We start from the raw sequence: 23,378 nt of genomic DNA, 5'->3' as shown, positions 1-23,378 counted from the left end.
TCAAAGAAATGTCAATTGAATGCTAAAATCCTACAGACTATAGTTTAGTTACTCTGAAATAGAGTGCCTCCATTGCATTTCTAAAGATAAATTAAACGTGCTCTTAACCTAGTTTTGTTGCCATAAAAAGTCACTACTGGCCAACATATGAGATTCCAGAGTGTTTCCCTATACTTAAAATGTCAGACATTATGTTGTGGTGATTGGTGGTAAATGGTGGCATTTTAATAGTTTGATTGTAAGCCAATTTATTTTAGTCTCTTGAAATGGCTTTACTGCCTGTTATAACAAACTAAATCAGAGAAATACCAATTTGTGTTGGCAAGGTTCACTGCAACCCAGAAACCTTCACCTGTATGTTTTCATCCTGTACAATGATTCAAACATGTTGGGGAAACCTTGGCTGCCTTTAAACATGCCTATAATCATGTTAGTCTCTCTTTGTATAGTAGGACACACGTCTACTTTATCAACATTTTCAAAAGGAGACACAAAATGAAAATGAAGAAAGAAGGGTTACTTATCCTACAGGTACTGTGGTTCTTCAAGATGTGTTGTCCACACAGATTACCCCAATTACTCATACAAGAAAAGAAAAGTTAATGATTTCCCAATCTGTCACAATCAGACTTTGAAAAGGTCATTATTGTCTTCCAGAGCCCTTTCAACGCTGCTAAGGACTATATGGACAGTTATTAAAAACTACAAAACAACGTGGACACTGTGATGCTGGCAGAGAAGGTGCCAGCTCATGCCAAAGTTCCCATGAACACTGACAGATATTTAGCTGGAACCAGTCTGGGTCACCAGTGTGTTAGTATTCTTAAACTAGGTATTAGAATTATAAGAATATGTTTTAGTGATTAGACTTTATTGAATGTTTGAGAGTTGCTGCATACATTAATCTCACTAATAACATCTGTAACCAGTTTCTATTACTTTTTGAAACTTAAGATTGGAACTCATTTGTGTGTAGATATGTTTACCTGCTTTAACCTTGCAAATAACTTTCTTATTTCCTTTTCCTAGCTAATAAATCTTTAGATAGTTTATTATAGGATTGGCTACTGTATGAGATCTAAAGTACAACTGACCTGGGGTAAGCAGATTGGAGTACCCAAGAATACCGTCTGTGACTCCATGTTAAGACCGTTATAGTGCCTGAGGAGTTTACGCTTGATAATTGGTTGGTAAAATCAAAGTGCAGAACTCACAACCAATTTGGGGTTCGTGCCCTTGTTCTTAACAGTCTGCCCTGAGGTTGGTACTCATGGTCTTGAGCACTGCAGGACAGCTTGGCAGATAAATACTATGGTATTTGGAAATCTTGTCATAATTATTTGAAATAATCAAATCTATTTTAAAATATATTATTTATGGCAGATTCATAGATTCCAAGGCCAGGAAAGACACTGTGATCATCTAGTCTGACCTCCTGTATAACATAAGTCATAGAACTAGAAACATTGAGGCTTTGTCTCATCTTCCATCATAGCATCTTCAGGAACAGGGAGAAGTAACTGTCCCAATGGGGGTTCCAGTAATCTCTTCAACTCTACTACTTATCTTACTACTAATCTTAAATCTGGTATTGCTTTAGGCCTTTCCTTTGAATAGCACAGCTCATCTCTAGCAAGACCCAGAAGACGTCAGATTCCTCCTGGCAAAGGCTGACAATCTCTTGGGGGACTGAGAATTTACTGGGCTTCCCAGGTGTACCATAAAAAGTGTTTGAGACAGCAGTTAGCAAGTGAAGTTTTTTTCAGAATGTGGAGAAAAGTTACCATCGGTTATGAATGGAACAGGGTGAGATCCAGTAAAGATGGAGTAGATGATGAGGGCAAGGGTTACAAGGCATACGCCAACTGAGGAGTGATCAATGACTAGGTGATTTTTCAAAAATGAAAAAAAAAGATGGTAAAAGTCGATTGAGGCAGGAAAAAGTGGACAGCAGGATTGCACAGGGATCCAGGAAGAATGAGTCAACTGGGCTTAAAGCAACAACATAACTATCTATCTTTTTGATCATCAAGAGGAAGCACATAGCAATTAAATCTAAATTAAATGCATAGCTAATAGTATTTAGGATGCTTAAAAGTTACCAGTTTTTATCTTTTCCTGAGCTGAACTGTTTTTTATTTTGTTTAATCACTCTCATAAATTTAGTTGAGAACAGGTTGAAAAAACCGTGGCAGCACACTAACTGATGTAGTTGAAAATAAAATGGTGGAGATGAGTTTATTAGAAATAAGATTTACTTGGAATCATTTTTTCCTTCCCTAAATAAGTGCTTTCTGCAGTCTGCATATCCTGACTGCCTCTGTACACTACAAATCAAATGTGTAATTACATCTAAGTATCTTTTAACAAGAAGCCATTGAACACATACCAATTCCAGCCCCAGAATGTATCTGTAAGTGCAGTAAACAAAAATTTTAAAACATCAGTTTTGTTTCTTAAAAAAAAAAAGCAAAAGAAAAAGGATTTTTATGTTCTTTCCTTAAAATAAAGTGGCATTACAAAAACTTAGTAACATTTCTTTCAAAATATGGATTGAGTCCCAATATAGATAGCTGATGTCAGAGACCTGTTTCGATTCTGTGCATGTCTTGAGCTGGAAAGATGGGGCAACTTATAAATGTTTAAACAGTGCTCAAGGGTGAAGTTGTTATGGGCCCATTATGTTTTGGAACTGCTGGAATATATTCTAGATACATGCAGTCACTCCAGACCTCTCAACCTGTAGCTTTGGATCAAACATCCAAAGAGTGTTTTAATTTCTGAAAAGAATACATAAAAAGTTGATAGAAGACACATACTACAAAGTAAAAAATAGTTATTTACCCATGTTGTAACTGTTGTTCTTTGAGATGTGGATGCAGACATGTATTCCACTCAGGTGTGAGTGTGCCCAGCACACCAAAGCTGGAGTAATTCACCTAGCAGTACCCCATGGGTGATGATCATGTCCTTTGCTCCATAGCTCCTCCCTGGCCATATAATCGCGGTGCACCCCTCAGTTCCTTTAAACCAAACCCCAGGTGCACAGGGTACAGAGTGTAGGTCATGGAACACATGTCTGCATCCACATCTCAAAGAATAAGAGTTACAACACAGGTAGCTGTCTTTTCTTCTTCGAGTGGCTGCAGACATGTATTCCACTCAGGTGACTCACAGCCCATTCACTGAGGAGATGGGGCTCAGAGTCTATTTACTCAGAGACTGTAGAACTGTCTTCTCAAAGTTTGCATTGGCCCTAGATGCCGTGGTTATAGTTGTCATGGAGTGTGGGGGGACACAAGGCCCTGCACCCCCGGCTTCCTGCGATTCACCATGACTCTCAGCCAGCCAGTAAAGCAGAAGGTTTATTTAGACGACAGGAACACAGTCCAAGACATGTCTTGCAGGCACAGACAACAGGACCCTCTCAGTTAGGTCCATCTTGGGGTCCCAGGGGCACTACAGCCCCGTTGGGGGGTCAGAGCCCTGTCCGGGCTCCCCTCCATTACCAGCCAGCTCCTGAAACTCCAACTCCCTCCAGCGTCTCCTCCCCCAGCCTTTGTTTAGTTTCGGGGGTCAAGGTGTCACCTGGCCTCTAACCCCTTCCTGGGTTCTCATGTTACATGCTCAGGTATTCTCCCTCAAGGCCAGTCTCCCATCCCCCAGTGCAGACCATCCTAGCCACCCTCCCCTGCAACCTTCACAGGCCAACAACACTCCCCACTCAGCATTCAAAGGCCACATTAAGAACAGTCCCAGTTTATCACAATAGTCTAATGTCTAGCAAAGGTTTCTACTTAGGATCATGTTGCAGCTCTGCAGATATCTACTACATCTCTAAGAAATGCTAGTGATGTTGCTTTAGTCTCATCAAACAAGCCTGTAATAACTTTGGAGGCACAATCTGAGTTGTTCCATAAGCCATAGTAATACACATCATTATCCACTTAGCAATGGTCGGAGCTGAGACTGATTGTCCTTTCATTTGCTCAATATAAGATACGAAGAGATGAGGTGACGAACAAAATGATTTAGTCCTTTCCAGTTAAAATGCCAAACACCTTCTTACATCTAAAGTATGAAGGCATTGTTCTTTTGCACCCAAGTGTGGTTTGGGAAAAAATACAGGTAAGTAAATAACCTGATTAAAGTGAAACTGAGGTATCACTTTTAACAGAAATTTTGGATGTGGCGTTAAATCTACTTCGTCTTTGAAGAACTGGGTGTATGTGGGATCTGCCATTAAGGCTTGTAATTCACTGACTTGTAAGCCTACGTTATAACTAACAAGAAGGCTGTCTTCTGGGATTGGAGAACTAACAAGCGTGTTTCTATCAGCTCGAACGGTGGACCCAACAGTGCCGCAAGTGCCGTATTACAGTCCCACGACACCATTTTCTTCACCAGTGGAAAAAGACGGACAATGCCTTTCAGAAAACTACCTACCATAGGATTTGAAAATACAGACTGTCACACAGTCTGAAGTGGTTCACAACTGTGAGCACCAACCTCAGAGCAGACTGCCAAAAAACAGGGCAGAGATCCCAAACTGGGGCGTGTTCCAGAATTAGATTTCACCAACTCACTAACAAATGTGAACTCCTATAAGAGTCTTACGCTGGGGTCCCCTTGGGCATTCCGGTCTATCTTGCCACCCAGGCAAGCTGAACGCAGTGATAGTTGGATGCTATACACCAAAGATCACAAAATATTCAGGTTGCTCCCAGTCCCAAGAGACCAGTCATTTATCCCAGGTCAATTTGTACCTTAGAGCTCACCCCAAAGACAATGCTTGTAGCCAATTCTATAGTAAACTAAGGATTTATTAACTAGGAAAAAGGAAATGAGATAGTTATTATAAGGTTAAGCAAGCAAATTTATATACACAAATGACTTACAGTCTATGGTTTTAAAAGGTGTCACAGTTGTAGTAATCTGTCAGATATGAATGTCTTTTAGAGATCTCTGCTTCTGTTTCATAGTTCTGGCCCTGTGAGAGTCCAAACAGCAAAGAGATGAAAAATTTTCTTGTCAGATATTTTTTTCTTTCTTCCAGTATTCAAATTGATGGAACAAGCCCTTCAGCACTAGCCTCTTCATGGATTTGAAGGGCCAATTAACAAAAGTCTTTGTTTTGTGATGTCTCACAATAGCCCATTTAGTTTTGATAGCCTTCTTGGTGAGCAGGAGATGATTCCTCCTGAAAGGTTCACAGTTTCAGAGCAAACATTTTTTACAGTTATAAAGCAAACACTTAAATATTACTTCATAGCATATGATTAAGATATCATAAATGAGATTAATGCATGCAGCAACTTACAAGCATTTCATAAAGTCTGAACACTAACCACTTTGGTATACATAAAATGCCCATCTTAACCATGCTAACACACAGGTGAAAGACTGGATTCCAGCAGTGAATTTGTCAGTGCTTGGCTGAGGCCTAAAACCTTGGTGAGAGCTGGCATGTGGCTTGCCAGCCTCAGACCAACTTTCCCTGAATAAGAGGGTGAAAGCTGAAATCCCAGCCAAATGAAATCTCAAGGAGCTAAGAGCCAGGCCCAAAGATTTCAAATGCAACCCAGTAGTCCAGAAATTCTGAATCTAGACTGCCATAGGATGAATTCTCTTTGAGATTGCCCAAATCAAAAACCAATTCCACTTAAGACAAATAGATGGTTTTCTACTAATAAGCAGAACTTCTTTAACCGCTTCTGAGCACTGAGTTTTCTCCTCATCCAACAATGCAACATCCTTGCGGAAAGGTGTAGACTGTCCAGCACTGGATGAAGAATGTGGTCATGATGCTGAGTTAACAAGACATGGACAAGAGGGAGAGACTTGGGAGATCAAACTGACAGTGCACGACTGGAGAACCAACATTGTTTCGGCCATGCTGGGGCAATCAGGATCAGCTTGGTATGGCCCAATTTGATTCTGAGGATAACCTAAGGGATTAGAGCGATAGGGAGAAAAAGCATATTTCAGACTTGGACCCCAATTCAGATGAAATGCAGTGAGGGATCTCAGACTGAACCCTGCTCAGGAACTGAACTGATGACATTTCCTTATGTCCTTTGTCATGAATAGGTAGATGAAAGGGAGGCCCCATTCTTCGAAGAGGGCCCTGAGCACACTGTTCTTTAGCGACCACTTGTGACTGTCTGAGAAGGTACTGCTGAGGTGATCAGCCAGCTGATTCTGGGACCCTAGTAAGTGAGCTGCTACCAGCATGATATTTTCTTTGACGCTTGTTGACATTGTATATCACAATGGTATTGTTCGTGAGTATGTGCACAGTTGTTCCTTGGATGTGATCGAGAAAGGCCTGGCACATGTTATATATTGCCCGAAGCTCCAGTACATTGATATGAGAGGATGCTTCTTGTTCCGTCCACAATCCCTGATGCACTCTCCAGCCTATGGAAGAGGCATCGGTGCCCAACATTCTTGTAGACATGGGTCAGACAAAGTGAATCCACAGACACACATTGTTCTGAATTGTCCACCACTGCAGGGAGTTCAGTATTTCCTGAGGTACTCACACAAGAAAAGACGGTTACTCACCGTTGTAACTGTTGTTCTTCGAGATGTGTTGCTCATATCCATTCCATTAGGTGTGTGCGCGCCGCGTGCACGATCGTCGGAAGATTTTCTACCCTAGCAACACCGGCGGGTCGGCTGTGGAGCCCCCTAGAGTGGCGCCTTCATGGCGCTGAATATATACCCCAGCCGACCCGGCGCCCCCTCAGTTCCTTCTTGCCGGCTACTCCGACAGTGGGGACGAGGGGCGGGTTTGGAATGGATATGAGCAACACATCTCGAAGAACAACAGTTACAACGGTGAGTAACCGTCTTTTCTTCTTCGAGTGCTTGCTCATATCCATTCCATTAGGTGACTCCCAAGCCCAACTTAGGTGGTGGGGTCGGAGTGAGACATTGCTGTGTGCAAAACCGCTGATCCGAAAGCAGCATCGTCTCTGGACTGCTGCACTAGTACATAGTGAGCTGTAAATGTGTGGACTGATGACCAAACCGCTGCTCTACAAATGTCCTGGATCGGAACTTGTGCCAGGAAAGCCGTCGAGGAAGCCTGGGCCCTCGTGGAGTGAGCGGTGAGGTGCGGTGCTGAGACACCTGCCAGGTCATAGCAAGTCCGGATGCAAGACGTAATCCAGGAGGATAGGCGTTGTGAGGAGACCGGTGAGCCTTTCATTCGGTCGGCCACTGCAACGAAGAGTTGCGTCGTCTTTCTAAAGTGCTTTGTGCGGTCAATATAGAAGGCCAGGGCCCTTCGTACGTCCAGGGAATGCAAACGTTGATCCTGGCGAGTGGCATGTGGTTTGGGATGAAAGACCGGGAGAAAGATGTCCTGGTTGATATGAAAAGGAGAAACCACCTTAGGGAGAAAGGCAGGATGTGGACGAAGCTGCACTTTATCCTTATGGAAAACTGTATAAGGGGGCTCGGATGTAAGCGCCCTGAGTTCAGAAACGCGCCTTGCTGAGGTGATGGCTACAAGGAAGGCTGTCTTCCAGGATAGGTACAAAAGTGAACAGGTGGCCAGTGGCTCGAATGGAGGACCTGTGAGCTTGGAGAGAACCAGGTTGAGGTCCCACGTCTGAACGGGCTGACGTTGTTGTGGGTACATCCGGTCTAAGCCCTTGAGGAATCTAACGACCATCGGGTTAGAGAATACCGAGGACGCGAGTTCCCCTGGGTGAAAGGCCGATATAGCGGCCAGGTGAACTCTAATTGAAGATATCGCCAACCCCTGCTGTTTTAGGGAGAGGAGATATTCCAAAATGAGAGGAATGGGTGCCTGCAACGGGGACATGGCTCGTTGTTCGCACCAACAGGAGAACCGCTTCCACTTGGCCAGGTACGTGGTGCGTGTTGAGGGCTTCCTACTGCTCAGCAGAATCTGTTGGACAGAGTGCGAGCATTGCTGCTCTGCCTGGGTGAACCATGGAGCAGCCACGCCGTGAGGTGGAGTGATTGCAGGTCGGGGTGACGCAGCCGGCCGTGGTCCTGAGAGATGAGATCCGGACACAACGGAAGCGGGATCGGTGTCTGAACCGAGAGTTCCAACAGTGTGGTGTACCAATGTTGTCTCGGCCACGCTGGAGCGACCAGAATTACCTGTGCCTGGTCTCTGCGCAATTTGAGCAGTACCTTGTGGACCAGAGGAAACGGAGGGAAGGCATAAAACAGGTGGTCTTTCCAGGGAAGGAGAAACGCATCCGAGAGGGAGCCCGGAGCTCGACCTTGTAGGGAGCAGAACACGTGGCACTTCCTGTTGTCTTGAGATGCAAACAGGTCTATCTGGGGAAACCCCCACTTTTGGAAGATGGAATGTATGATGTCCGGACGGATAGACCACTCGTGCGTCTGGAAGGACCTGCTGAGTCGGTCCGCTAGAGTGTTCTGGACTCCAGGGAGGAACGATGCCGTGAGATGGATTGAGTGGGCGATGCAGAAGTCCCACAGGCGAATGGCCTCTTGGCATAGAATTGACGAACGTGCTCCTCCTTGCTTGTTGATGTAAAACATGGCCGTGGTGTTGTCGATGAGAACTAACACACATCGGCCACGTAGGAGGTTGAGAAATGCCTGGCACGCCAGGCGCACCACCATCAGTTCCCGAACATTGATGTGCAGGGCTAGCTGGGGTGCAGTCCACAGGCCCTGGGTATGGTGTTCGTTGAGATGGGCGCCCCAACCCAGAGATGAAGCGTCTGTGACCAGGTGCAGAGAGGGTTGTGGGGCGTGAAATGGCATCCCCTCGCAGACCACATTGTGATCTAGCCACCAGGTGAGGGAGGTCAGGACCGAGATCGGGACCGTGACCACCATGTTCAGGCTGTCCCGATGTGGTCGGTATATTGACGACACCCAGGTCTGGAGTGGGCGAAGCCGAAGTCTGGCATGCCTGGTTACGTACGTGCAGGAAGCCATGTGACCCAGCAGGGTAAGGCACGACCTCACCGTGGTAGTTGGGAACGCCTGGAGCCCTTGAATGAGGCTCGTGATGGTGCCAAATCGGTTGTCTGGCAGGATGGCTTGTGCACGTCTGGAGTCTAGAACTGCGCCTATGAATTCTATTCTCTGGGTAGGTTCTAGAGTGGATTTGTCCTTGTTGAGTAGGATGCCCAACTCGTTGAATGTGTGCACTATTATGTGGACGTGAGCTTGAACTTGCTCCTTGGTGCGACCGCGTACCAGCCAGTCGTCTAGGTACGGGAACACCTGTATCCCTTGCCGACGAAGGTACGCTGCCACGACAGCCATACATTTCGTGAACACTCTTGGGGCCGAGGATAGGCCGAAGGGAAGGACTGCAAATTGGTAGTGCACCGCGTTTACCACGAATCGCAGGAAGCGTCTGTGAGGTGGGTAAATTGAGATGTGAAAGTATGCGTCTTTCATGTCGAGGGCGGCGAACCAGTCTCCAGGATCGAGGGAAGGGATAATGGCCCCCAAAGAGACCATGCGGAACTTCAACTTTACTACGAATTTGTTGAGTCTGCGCAAGTCCAAGATGGGCCGCAGACCTCCTTTGGACTTGGGGATCAGGAAGTAACGGGAATAAAATCCCCTGCCCCTTAACTCTATTGGAACCTCCTCTATGGCCCCCATGGCCAGGAGCGTAGAAACCTCCTGTATAAGAAGTTGCTTGTGAGAAGGGTCCCTGAAGAGGGACGGGGAAGGGGGGTGGGAGGGGGGGATAGAAGAAAACTGGATAGCGTATCCCCTCTCCACCGTGCGGAGGACCCAACAGTCCGAAGTTATAAGGGACCAAGCGCGGTGGAAGTGGGAGAGACGATCCTGAAAGGAGGGGGCTGGATCCTGGGGGATGACTGGGGCGCCGTCCTCGACCGCACCTTCAAAAGTTCTGTCTAGGACCTGAAGGTGGTCTTGGTGGCCCCTGGTTCTGACCGGGTTGAGGGCCAGCCCATCTTCTCCTACCACCTCGCCCTCGCCTCCGGGCCGAGTCTTGTCTCTGACGAGGCGGGGGGGGGGGGGGGGGTAGAAGCGCTGAGGCTGCGGCCTAAATGGTCTGCGCTGAGGGCCCACAACATGCATCCCCAGGGAGCGCATGATTGTTCTCGAGTCCTTGAGGCTCTGCAGGCGAGAGTCCGTCTTGTCTGAGAACAATTCATGTCCCTCAAAGGGCAGATCCTGTAGGGTTTGCTGCAGCTCCGGAGGCAAACCCGAAACCTGAAGCCAGGAGATCCTGCGCATAGCGATACCCGAAGCCAGGGTCCTCGCAGCTGAGTCTGCTATGTCCAAGGAGGCCTGCAAGGAGGTCCGAGCCACCTTCTTGCCCTCCTCTACCATGGCTCCAAACTCTTCCCTGGACTCCTGGGGAATCAACTCCTTAAACTTCCCCATAGAGTTCCAGGAGTTAAAATTGTAGCGGCTCAGTAGCGCCTGTTGGTTCGCCGCTCTATGTTGCAGCCCTCCGGCTGAGTAAACCTTACGGCCAAACAAATCGAGCCGCTTAGCCTCTTTTGATTTAGGCGCTGCAGCCTGCTGGCCGTGGCGCTCTCGTGCATTCACTGATTCCACCACCAGTGAACACGGTTGGGGGTGGGTATACAAGTACCCGTAGTCCTTAGACGGGACAAAGTATTTCCTTTCCACCCCTCTCGCTGTGGGTGGGATAGAGGCAGGAGTTTGCCATATTGTATCCGCATTCGTTTGAATCGTGCGGATCAGGGGTAACGCCACCCTCGATGGGGCATCCGCTCCAAGGATATTCACGATCGGGTCGTGCACCTCCACTATCTCCTCCGCCTGCAGGTCCATGTTACGGGCCATCCTGCGCAGAAGATCCTGGTGAGCCCGAAGATCTATTGGAGGTGGGCCTGTGCACGATGTGCCCGCCACTGCCTCATCCGGAGAAGAAGAGGAAGATGCCTCCGGTGGAACAGGATCCAAGGGCTGGTCCTGGTCTCCCTGTTCCTGGGCTGGAGCATCACCTGTGCCTGGGTCCAGGGCGTCAGGTGGTGCGGACCCAGAAGCCTCCATGCCCCCTGGCGGAGGCCGAGAAATGGTGGACTCCGGGGCCCCTCTGATGGAGTGACCGGAGCGAGAGGTCGAAGCAATTGGAGCCCCTTGCGCCTGATGGTACGCCCACGGGGTCCAAAACGACCAGTGAGATGGGCCATGAGAATGGTCCCCTGTCGTGTCCTGCCAATGTCCCAAGTCCTGTTCCTCGGCTTGCCCCTGAGGGGGGTATGCCGATCTCGAGAGGTCCTCCGAGGAGTGGGACACCGATCTCGATGGCCACGGCGGTGCCGAGAGCGTCGAGACGATTCCCATTGGCTGCGGTGCCGTACGGTGCCGGTCCGGAGATGATCTATCTCTATGCGGTGCCGGCGATCGGTGCCGGGACCGCGACCGGTGCCGATGACCTCGTCGGTGCCGGGAGTCGGATCTGGACCTCGACGAGGACCTGGAGTATGCCCGGTGCCGGGAGCGGCCTCTCGACGTCGAGCGTCGACCGTAGCGGTGCCGAGAACTACGTCTCGACGTTGATCGGTGCCGACGATCATAGCGGTGCCGAGACGTAGAGCGGTGCCGCGAAGAAGATCTTGGCCGCGAGTACGACCGGTGCCGAGGCGATATTCGGTGCCGGGACTGCGAGCGGCGTGGGGACCTGCTTCGGGACCTGGATCGGTGCCGAGGTTCCAGCCCTTGCGATGGAGGGCGCATCAAGGCAGGTTTCCCCCTTGACTGGACCGGGCGAGTCAACGGTGCAGTCGGTGCCGGTGGTTGAGGCGGTGCCGGCTCCGTGAGAGCTATTAAGTCTCTCGCCGCCGCGAAGGTCTCTGGAGTCGACGGGAGGCACTGTATCACCGCCGGTCTCGGTGGAGACGCTATCTGCACCGGACTCAACGGCCTCGGCGCCGGAGTCGACGGTGCTGGAGGCACCTGTTTCCGGTGCTCCACCGGCGGACGCGGCTCTACCCCCGGCACTGGGGGAGCCGGCGTCTTCGGCACGGATGTCCCCGTCTTATGGGCTTTTTTATGCCCCGGGGATAATGACCGGCGCCGAGGCACTGCTTGCGGTGCCGACGAGGTTCGGTGCCGGGGAGGCTTGTCTGACGCCACTCGCGTGGTCGTCATAGCCGGTGCCGCCGGGGCACTGCGCACCGAGGTGCTAGGTGCCGGGGCCTGACTTGTAGATGGAGCGTCCGGACTAAGTGCCGCCTCCATCAGGAGTTGCCGGAGCCGAAAGTCCCGCTCCTTCTTGGTCCTTGGTCTGAAGGCCTTACAGATCTTGCACTTGTCTGTTTGATGGGACTCTCCCAGGCACTTCAGACAGGAGTCGTGCGGGTCGCTCGTGGGCATAGGCTTAGCGCAGGAGGCGCACTGCTTGAAGCCGGGAGCGTTGGGCATGAGCCCGGCCCCGCGGCCGGGGGAGAAAGGGGGAGACGACCCCCTAAATCCCCTGAACTACTTAGAACAACTAGAACAACTTTTAAACTATTTAACTATTTAACTATAAACACTAGAACTATAACTATAACTATAACTGTGATACAACAAACTAAGCTAGGGAGAGTGGAGAACAGCTAAGCAGCGCTCCACAGTTCCAACGACCGTCAGGGGCGGTAAGAAGGAACTGAGGGGGCGCCGGGTCGGCTGGGGTATATATTCAGCACCATGAAGGCGCCACTCTAGGGGGCTCCACAGCCGACCCGCCGGTGTTGCTAGGGTAGAAAATCTTCCGACGATCGTGCACGCGGCGCGCACACACCTAATGGAATGGATATGAGCAAGCACTCGAAGAAGAACGTCTATTGAATGGTAACTTGAATGCTGGACTAGTCTCAACAATTGCTGGAGAGTGTAGGATGCAATTGGAGGTTCAGTCACAGATGCTGAATTTTACAGAATCGTTTGTACAGGAGAAAGGCCCTCGAATTTGTAGAGTCTGGTAGGGTCCAAATTAACTCGATTTTTTGGATAGGGTTCAGTGCTGATTTCTTTTTGTTCAGGATCAGCCTCAACAGATCGAAACGATCCAGCATGAATGGGATGTGACTGAGGACTTGCTTCTCAGACTTTCCTCTTACTAGCCAGTCATCCAAGCATGGGAAGACATGAATTCCATTCCTCCTGAGATGGACAGCTATCATCATCATGCATTTGGTAAAGACACACAGAGCCAAGGACAGGCCAAAGGGGAGAACCGTATGTTGGCAATGACGATTGCCAGCTAGGAATCTCAAGAACTTCCTGTGGCCCAGAAAGATCAACACATGAAAATAAGTGTCTTGGAGATCAAGAGCAGCAAACCAATTGTTACAATTCAGACCAGAAGGAATAGTAGCCAGAGCAACCATGCATAACCTGATATATTTGATGTATCTGTAGAGATTGCGGAGATTGAGGATAGGTCTCACTCCTCCCTTGGACTTGTGGATTGGGAAATATCGGGAGTAGACGCCTCATCCAGCACACTGATGAGGGACCTCCTCTATAGCTCCCAGGGCACACAGAGAACTTGCTGAAAAGCAATTACTTGTGAGAAGGGTCCTTGAAAAGGGATGAGATTGGAGGGTTGGAGTGGGGAATGGATAGAAATTGAATGGCGTAACCCAAATGCAGTGTCTTGGACCCATTTGTCCATGGTTATTATTTCCCAGGCACTGTAGAAGTGGGCTACCCTGTCCCCAAACTGAGGTGATGGAGTTAGGATGTTTACAACTGGTCTGCTGCTCCTGACATGCTAGTCAAATAGGCTCTCTGCCCTGTGATGGAAGGGGATGGAGTGGCTGAGTAAAATTAGACCCTGAAGACGTTCTCTTGTGAGATCTATTCCTTTCCTGGGGTAGTCTTGCCTCGGTTGATAAGGTGTCTGTCTAAAATATAGCTGGGGAACAGTATTTCTGCTGTCGTTGCCCAGTAAATTGGCATCTTTTTGAGGCTTGCGTATAAATTCCCGAAGACCACATTTGTTGCACTCAAGTCTTTAAAATGAATGCAAAGTCTCATTCGTTTTATCTGAAAAGAGAGGTCAACCATCGAAAGGAAGGTCCTTTACACTCTGTTATACATCTGGAGACAATGCTGAATTATGCAACCACAATGCTTTTCTCATCACGATTGCTGTAGCCATAACTCTGGAGGCTGTGTCAGCTAAGTTTAGGGCCGACTGCAACGATGTCTTGGGCCCCAGACTGTCCTCCATTACAAATGCCTTGAAGTCCTCCCTAGAAGAATCGGGCAATTGCTCCATGAATTTTGTCAGCGTCCCAATTTGCAAAGTTATATCTTGAGAACAATGCCTGTTGATTTGCAATTTATAATATAATAATAATAATATATGGAGATATACCTATCTCATAGAACTGGAAGGGACCCTGAAAGGTCATTGAGTCCAGCCCTCTGCCTTCACTAGCAGGACCAAGTACTGATTTTGCCCCAGATCTTTAAGTGTCCCCCTCAAGGATTGAACTCAAAACCTTGGGTTTAGCAGGCCAATGCTCAAACCACTGAGCTATCCCTCCCCGCTTTGTAAGGAGGTCAAATAAACTTTTCTGCCTATGAGATCCAACCTCTTTGTCCTTGGGAGTGGATTTGCTCTTCTCTTGACATGATTTCTCACTGGCTGCTGACTGGCACTGTGGCTGCTTGAGTACCCACGACGGAGCTGGACCTCTGACACGTTCCCTGGTATTGAGACAACATCAAAAGGCCGCCTCTGAGTTCTGCTGAGGAACACTGGCACTTTGAGGCTCTAATGATGGCTGTGTTTTCTTTCTCTGGTGCTGACGTACGCCTCATGGCTTGCTTCATCAGGTGCTGCTTGAGTCTCAGATCCCTTGCTACCTGTGTCCTTTTCTTGAAAGACTTAGGGATAGAGCACCTGTCCTTAATGTGCCCCTCTCCCAGGGGCAACAAACACTGCATATGGGGATCACTATTTGGAATAGCCCCCTCTCCCTCCTGCCCACGATGGGCAATGTTTAAAGCCTGGGGAAGGCATTCCACCAGGAAACGACAGCTAACTAACCTAAGGTACTACTAAAAAACCACTAACTAATCATTTAGAATAAATTACCAATAATTGAGAGAAACAAGGGGCAGTGTGAAGAAACACTACCCAGAGCACTCCAACTCTAGCTGCGGGCAGTGAGAAGGAACTGAGGGGGGCTGGGGCAGCGCCATTGTTATATAGCCAGAGGAGGGGCTATGAGGCAAAGGGAACAAGTGCTGCCTCTACTGGTACTGCTAAGCAAAGTTCTCTGGCTTTGGTGACCTGGGAGTGCACACACCTGAATGGAATGCATGTCTGCAAGAAACAAATGATGTAAGTAGTGCCCTCCATTGTCTATGAGTGTAACTGAGCTCCTATGATATGTATCAGACAAGGAGTACAGGATAATGTGCTGATATTGGCCGTAACACTTCATACTCTGTTAACTTTTCACAAATACATCAAGGCTCAAGGGAATGAAAGTAATGGGGCTTTTACCTCACAAAACAGTCAAAGAATTATACTGCAAAGAAAACATTAACAGATACCTACCATAAGTGCAAATCATTTTACTAGCCTCTCTGAAGAGAAGAATTCCATTAGGAGATGATACATCAAAATTTAAACGCTGTGACCTAAAAAATAACAGCAAAAATATTCACATTGTCACAGTGGGAAAAACTTAGCAATGTGCTCATTCCTAAAAACAAACAAAAAAACTGGTCGTAATGCTGCGGAAAAGGATCTGGGGGTTAGAGTGGATCACAAATTGAACATGAGTCAAGAATGTGATGCAGTTGGGAAAAGGCTAATATCATTCTTAGTGGTATTAACAAGAATGTTGTACGTAAGACACAGGAGGTAATGTTTTACTCGGTGCTGTTGAGGTCTCAGTTGGAGTACTGTGTCCAATTCTGGGTGCGACACTTTAGGAGACATGTGGATAAATTGTAGAGAGTCCTGAGGAGAGCAACAATAATGACAACAGGTTTAGGAAATCGGACCTATGAGGAAAGGTTAAAAAAATCTGGGTGTGATTAATCTTGAGAAAAAGAAAACTTAAGGGGAGACCGGGTAACAGTCTTCAAATATGTTAAAGGCTGTTCTAAAGAGGACATTGATCTATTCTCCATGTCCACTGAAGGTAGGACAAGAAGTAATAGGTTTAATCCGCAGCAAGGGAGATTTAGGTTAGATATTAGGAAAAGCTTTCTAACTCTAAGGGCTGGTCTTCACTACCTGCCCGGATTGGAGGTAGAAAATCGATCTCTCGGGGATCGATTTATCGCATCTCGTCGGGACGCGATAATCGATCCCCAAATCGACGCGCGTACTCCACCAGCCCAGGTAGGAGTAAGTGCCGTCGACGGGGGAGCTGCGGTGGCCAATTTGCCGCTGTCCTCACAGCGGGGTAAGTCGGATCAGATACGTCGAATTCAGCTACGTTATTCCCGTAGCTGAATTTGCGTATCTGAAATCGATCCCCCCTGTAGTGTAGATGTAGCCTAAGGGTAGTTAAGCTCTGGAACAGGCTTCTAAGCAAGGCTGGGGAGTCCCCAACAGGTTGGACAAACACTGGTCAAGAATGGTCTAGGTTTACTTGGTCCTGTCTCAGCACAGAGGGCTGGACTTGATGACTTCTCAAGATCCCTACCAGCCCTACAGTTCTATGATTCTAATAATAATAATAAGCTTTCAAATTCCTAGTGAGCACCTTTGGTTTATTTGCAGTTCAGAGGAATGCTACAAATTCTTCCTAATACAAACAATTATTTTATACTCTTACCTGAACTACTATATCCCAATAGCTTATTTCATCAGTTAATTCCCACTAGGAATTCAATTATATAAATGCATCCTCTACATGGTGGGGTAATGTGCACTTATGGGGGTGTGTCCACGTAGACCCTGTTAATGTGCACTAAAGTGTTAAAGCACACTAAGGAACCTTTAGTGCACACCAGCAGGGTCTACATGGACCAATTAATGCTAAACATGTTAGCACACTTTTGACTGTAAGTGGGTATTACCCCATCTTGTAGAGAAGCCCAAATGTAAGCCAGATGCAAGAGTGCAGTTCAATGCATATACTCAGACCTGAAAGAGATCATACCATAGACTAGTCTCACCTCTGCTTGTGCTGGTACACCATCTCCATAGGCCAGAAAAAGCTACTGTGTACTCAATATGGATATAACCACTGGGAGGGAAAGCAAAGTTTTCATCAATGCCCTCCCTTGGGAGAATCCTAGGAGAAAGGTAGCTTTAAGGTAAAAATTTCAAAAGCCCCTAAGTGATTTTGAAGACCAAGCCCCATTTTCAGAAGTGACTTAGCACTAAGGTTCCTAAGTCTAACTGTAAGTCAACAAGAGCTTATAAATAACTTATGAAAATGAGACTAGGGTCTTGTGATCTACTTCAGTGCTTCACAAAGCCGGTCGGCCACTTGTGCAAGGAAAGCCCCTGGCGGTCTGGACTGGTTTGTTTACCTGTGGCGTCTGCAGGTTCGGCCGATCGCGGCTCCCGCCTGGCCATGGTTCTCCGCTCCAGGCCAATGGGGGCTGCGGGAAGGGCGGCCAGCTCGTCCCTCGGCCTGTGCCACTTCCCGCAGCCACCATTGGCTTGAAGAGGCGAACCGCGGCCAGTGGGAGACGCGATCGGCCGAACCTGCCGATGCGGCAGGTAAACAAACCGGCCCAGACCACCAGGGGCTTTCCCTGAACAAGCGGCCGACCGGCTTTGAGAAGCACTAATCTACTTCACTTTGAAATGAGAGTAGATCAAAGTGCACTAGGAACTTTCAGTGCATGGTAGCAGAGTCCACGTGGACAGCCAGTGGATGTCAGGCTACTGTGCCGTAGATTTACACCACAGTTTGACATGCACCAACTGTTCATCTACACAACCGTAGGCTCCTAAGTCACTTATATAAATTTTACCCTTAATCTCTATTGGGAACTGCACAGGAGCCCTGCCACTGAATGCACTGAATCAGAGCATCCCTTGGCTGCCCTAGTTGTGTGTCACCCATTTTTGGTGCTTTGTGGGGTGCTTGTAGGACCCCTAGTGCAAAGGAAGTTGTGGGTACCTTGCTTTGCTGCAATCCACATTTTTCTGCCAGGATCCTTATTTACAGGTGCAAATTTCAGGGTAAATCTAGCTGCTTATACCCTAATTTACAAGAAGAAAACATATGTACACTGCACAAAACATTTGTGTATTCTACAAGCACAAAAATGATGGCTGACTGGTAGAGGCAAAAAACCCAAACCAAACACATCTCAATATCACAGCAGCATAATGCATACACTGATATTCCATAACATATTTTAACCCTGTCATAGTGTATTGTCTAATGCATTTTAACCTGTACAGGCTAAGGCAGCACACAAAGAAGAAATCCACCCCAAGTGATGTTCTCTTAAGCAAGCAATGCAGATTTTCTAAATTCCAGTAGATGGAGGAATAGCAAGAATATGGAGAGTAGTTTGAAAAGCTGTCCCTTGCATGAGATTTATTGTTCTAGCATCACTTTGCTTTTGTTTAGTCTTATTGGTGTTCTTATAGGTTCTTTCTTAACTACCTTATCTCTGAAATAAGCTGCAGCACTGTTAAATAGTATACAGAATATGGTGTATCAGAGATTAAACTTTTAAAAGTACTTTATTACACTCTTACCATGATAAAAACAGGAAATTAACCTACACAAACAATAGGTAATGTCACAGAAAGCCAATCCACAAATGCAAAAGACACTGAGAACTGACCTGGAAGGTCTGTGATGACATTCAGGGCTTAAACTCCAGTGATACTCACTAACTTTCTTGGGGCCAGAGTTGAACTTTGTAGAACCAGTGGTCCATCACTCAGTTAAGCATTTTGTGTTTTGTGTTTTGTGTTTTGTTTTAAACAGTTTTTAATCTGTTTTCTTTTAAAGATGAACTTGCAAGGGAAAAATAGAAACTGAGGAAAGCACAGATTTCTCTGATGAAAGCCTCATCTATACAGCTCATGGGGGTCTCCAGCAGAGAATCATTTTTATCCCTCCCTCCCTTTCATTTTCCCCTTCCAAAGTCTCTTCTCCCTTTGGGCAATCTTCTTAGCATCCGCAGATTCCATGAGGATATCACAAAATGTTCTGGTTCTGTGGCATTATAAATAACAGAAGGCTCACTTAGGGTATGTCTACACTGCAATTCAAAACCTGCAGCTGGCCCATGCCAGCTGGCTTGGGCTAAGGGGCTGTTTAATTGTGGTATTAACATTTGGGCTCAAGCTGAAGACTGGGCTCTAGCACACCTGCAAGGTGGGATGGTCCCAGAGCCTGGGCTACAGTGGAATGGCCACACTGCAATTAAACAGACCCATGAGCCCCAGTCAGCTGGCCCGGGCCAGCCACGGATTTTTAACTGCAGTGTAGACATAGCCTGAAACACAGGCAATCCAAGGTATTTACATCAGATCAGAAAATCATTCTGGGATCTCTTCCATGAGCCAGCAAGTGCCAAGAGGATTTCACAGAGAGGGAAAAATTATATAAAAGTTGGTTAGAAATACTGTTGTCCTAGATGCCTTTCTTCCCCAGTCTGAATAAGTGAAACATTCAGCATACAAATGTACGTGGAAATTGTATTTTCTTTGGAGGGGAACTGTAAAAGTAGGTTACACATGTTTAAAGCCACAAACCACATTTAGTGTTACTTAGAGGTTGCAGGGAACACAAGACAGAAATTAGACAGTGAACTATTTTCAGTGATCTCCATTAAAAAGTCAACATTTAACTATGGTTACCACATCATGGCACCTGAGATGCATCTGAGTTATTTCAGTTTATTTTGAATAGTAAATAAATGCAGTGTCACAGATTATCCTATGCTGCATCTTTAATGGTTGACTTTTTAATTGCTACCACTGTAGCAAATCAAAACAAGAACACTGGTGGAGCTGTGGTCTCTCTAGTTCCTGTTCCATAGCACAGTCCGAAAAGACATTAAAGAGAAAGTTAAGAAAGTCAGGATACCTCCATAATGGTCATGATATAAAAATGTAGACAGAACAAAGTAAGTGCCACCTATTGTTTACCCAGCTCTCACATGCTCATTACCTGTTTTGCAGAAGCTCTGCCATAAGCTTCAAGATCGGAGTTGTACATGCTGCTTCACGATACCACAGCTCAATAGCTCTTTGTAGAATGGGCAGGTATGATGTGTATCTTTCATAAAATGAGTTAAAGAATGTAAATGCCAAAAATTAATATTTTTCAGATTAACTTTACCTCACTGCCACTATGGTGAGCCAGGTACAGAACTATGCCAGTTTACTCTAGATGAGGCTCTGGACCCATACATCCAAATTTGTCAGTGCCTGGAAGAATAAATCCCTTGGAAATCCAAAAAATTAAGTACAAAATAGGTAAGCCATTGAATAAATCATATTTGGAATATATACAAAACTGGCATAATTTCAGGCAAAGGAAAGAGTTTTGTGTGTGTATAGAAAATTAATTTCTGGGCTGTATCCAATTTCCAGCAGACAATGCGTTTATACACTTCCTGCACCCACCATAACTGGTATTAACTGGCACCCTGGCAGGAAGTCTCTACAGGAAGCCAAGGACCAAATAGGCCATAGAGTCTGAACTATTTTCTCAGCCACAGAGGTGAAGGGAACAACCTTTCCTGTATGTTTGTTAGACTTAACACAGGTCAGTTGGATCAGGAAAGCCGGTGAAAGTTTATATTATATATTATATATATATTATAAACTGGAAAGATTTCCTATTGTCTTTTCTGGAGCTGCCCTGGGGGTCTTTTATCTGCTGGGGATTTGGGAAGGGGTTTTGTTTTGTATTTTAAATGACAATGTTTACCCCAAAAGACATTTCACTTTAAATGGGAGAAAAATTAATCAAGCCCTGCCTTGAGTCGATAGGGCCCTTCTGGTGGAGACTAATGTCATCATAGGTGGCACTGCTGATGAATGATATTGCTGTCTCTGAGAAGGAAAGCATTTTGGTTAATTCTGTCTGTTTGTCCTAGTACTCTGGAGAGTTTTTGCTGCCATCTGCCTGAGGCTCTGGAGGCATCAGCAGTATAAAGCAGAAGAGCCTGATATCTGAAACACTCTTTAAAGAGTTGCCTCTGTCCCATTCTAGGAGGTCTTTTCTAAAACTAATTGCTCAAGGCTACTCAGTGGGCTCTCTCTGTCAGAGGGCAAGGCCTTAGAAAGGAGTTCTGAAATGCATACCAGAGCATGCAGAATGCCAACCCCTCCCATTCATGCTCACACTGCAGCCTTGTGACAACTATATCAATAGTTTACATGGAAAAGTAACATTAGGAAAATATTCAATGTGTTTCTTCTGGTCTTCTAATATAATTTAGCAACTGAAAATGGGGTGGTGAGACAGTGCTATGTGTCCAAGCTGTCTCTGGGGGTTTTTTGGAGCACCAGTGGGGGGAGCAGCTTTTAACCAGAGTTTCTGAAATGCTGCTGAACAGTTTCCTTTTGACTTTAAACCATATTCAGCACCAGTTCAACTGCACTTACTGCTAAAACCCGTTGTGAACAAAAGCCACTTCTGTTAGTGCATTCAAAGCTGTAGCTGAGCACTTGTGAAATCTTCTAAAACTGTATCAGCCAGCATGCTGGAGACAGACACAACTGGGCATTCTGAGCTGGCAACTCCATTATATAAATGGGAATGTCAGAACTCAAAAGTTCACGTGTCACATCTACATTCACTTGCAGAAACCAGATTTTACAAAACTTGGGGTCAAGAAAAATATTTCCATGATTTATTATTTTTAAAAATTCCAGTGAAAACAGTTTTGACTTGTTTTTAAACACCCATCTGCAGTGTTTACATGCTCAAACATTGTGGAATCCTGCTAATTCACGAAACAAAACCGACTAACTGATTTTCATTGTCCAAGGTGAGTGAAATGCAAACAGCAAAGGATCTTTGGGGCAGGGACGGTGTTTTTGGTCTGGGTTTGTACAGCACCGAGCTCAATGGGATCTTGGTCCAAGACTAGAGCTCCTAAGTGCTACGGTCAGACAAATAAATAATAACAAGGCAATTTAAAATAAAATCAGCTTTAGTACGCTAATGTACACAAGTGACCATCATCATAGAATCTATCAATGCAAGGGACACTAAGGGGCTCTCTATGACAGGCTAAAGACTGGATGCAGAGGAAAGGCTGGTTGCTTAAAGGAAAACCTATACTGCCTCTTCCCCTGTGGATACAGGACTGATATATCTAGAACTGATTGTCTAGCTCTTCTAAATCAGCACTTAACTTATAAACTAATTGGAAAAAATATGACAATTTAATACTTTAAAATCTATAATGGTTTTAAACGGGAAATGCTATTGCTTATGTAAAAATGTGAATATTTTTTCTTGACTAATCCTCTGCATAGTCTTATGAAATGTCTCATGCCCGTGCATATGGAATTATTTTTTTAAGGATACAGGAGATGAATCTTTAGATATTTATTAGAACAGTGATTTAAAAACAGAAGTATATTGGTTATTTAAAACAAAATGTTCCACACCTACTTGTAAGTTCACATAAAGAAGAGGAAACTCCAAACACAGATCACCATCTTTTTTATATACTAGTGTTACTTTAGCTTTGCTGACTAAAACCCTGAGTCAGCCTAATAAGGTAATTTAAGTCCTGCAAGACATTTTCTTACTACAAACTTGCTTATTTCACAGGCATTAAAGCTCATTAAATAATTGATGTCAATTGAAAGAAACAGCTGAAAAATTTACCAAGAGGGTACCCAACTAGTTATAAGAAACACTGATCGAAAGTAACAAAATATCTGGGTACAACCCTGATCCTGCACCAGCTCCCAATGGACAGATCGGGGACCTTAAACTTCAGCTTGCTGTCACTGTAGAGCAGGGGTCGGCAACGTTTGGCATGCAGCTCGCCAGGGTAAGCACCCTAGCGGGCCGGGCCAGTTTATTTACCTGCTGATGCGGCAGGTTCGGCCAATTGCGGCCCCCACTGGCCGCGGTTCGCCGTCCCGGGCCAATGGGGGCAGCGGGAAGCAACGCGGGCCGAGGGATGTGCTGGGGGCGGCTTCCCGACGCCCCCATTGGCCCGGGACGGCGAACCGCGGCCAGTGGGGGCCGCGATTGGCCGAACCTGCCGCATCAGCAGGTAAATAAACTGGCCCGGCCCGCTAGGGTGCGTACCCTGGCGAGCCACGTGCCGAACATTGCCGACCCCTGCTGTAGAGTGATACAGGTAATACACTCACATTTTACAAACATCATCTTGAAGTAAATAGCAAAACAAAATATTTTATCAATGGGATAATCTCCATTAATAAAAATGGATTCTGATTTTACTTTAAACAG

The 23,378-nt window shown here is 46.4% G+C and overlaps 1 protein-coding gene across 2 annotated transcripts in view; it reads right to left on the bottom strand.

Annotated features, from left to right (window-relative positions):
* Nucleotides 1-23,378, bottom strand: part of RANBP17 (RAN binding protein 17) — a 270,043-nt gene that overhangs the window by 54,247 nt on the left and 192,418 nt on the right. Inside the window, exons 21-23 of one of the 2 annotated variants that reach the window (XR_008445943.1) lie at nucleotides 20,100-20,207; nucleotides 15,548-15,630; nucleotides 4,899-4,990 (exon numbers count right to left, since the gene is read on the bottom strand). Coding sequence is in view for 1 of the 2 variants with exons in the window: in XM_054037886.1 (XP_053893861.1) it covers nucleotides 15,548-15,630; nucleotides 20,100-20,207 (191 nt within the window). In the remaining variant the exon portion in view is untranslated. The remainder of the gene's footprint in view (nucleotides 1-4,898; nucleotides 4,991-15,547; nucleotides 15,631-20,099; nucleotides 20,208-23,378) is intronic. The other variant, XM_054037886.1, reaches the window with a different exon arrangement.

This window comes from Malaclemys terrapin, chromosome 8 (genome assembly GCF_027887155.1).
Source record: "Malaclemys terrapin pileata isolate rMalTer1 chromosome 8, rMalTer1.hap1, whole genome shotgun sequence".
In the NCBI taxonomy this organism is placed as follows: Eukaryota; Metazoa; Chordata; order Testudines; family Emydidae; genus Malaclemys; species Malaclemys terrapin.
Note: the sequence above shows the minus strand (reverse complement) of the source record. Positions and strands in the feature narration are given on the sequence as shown.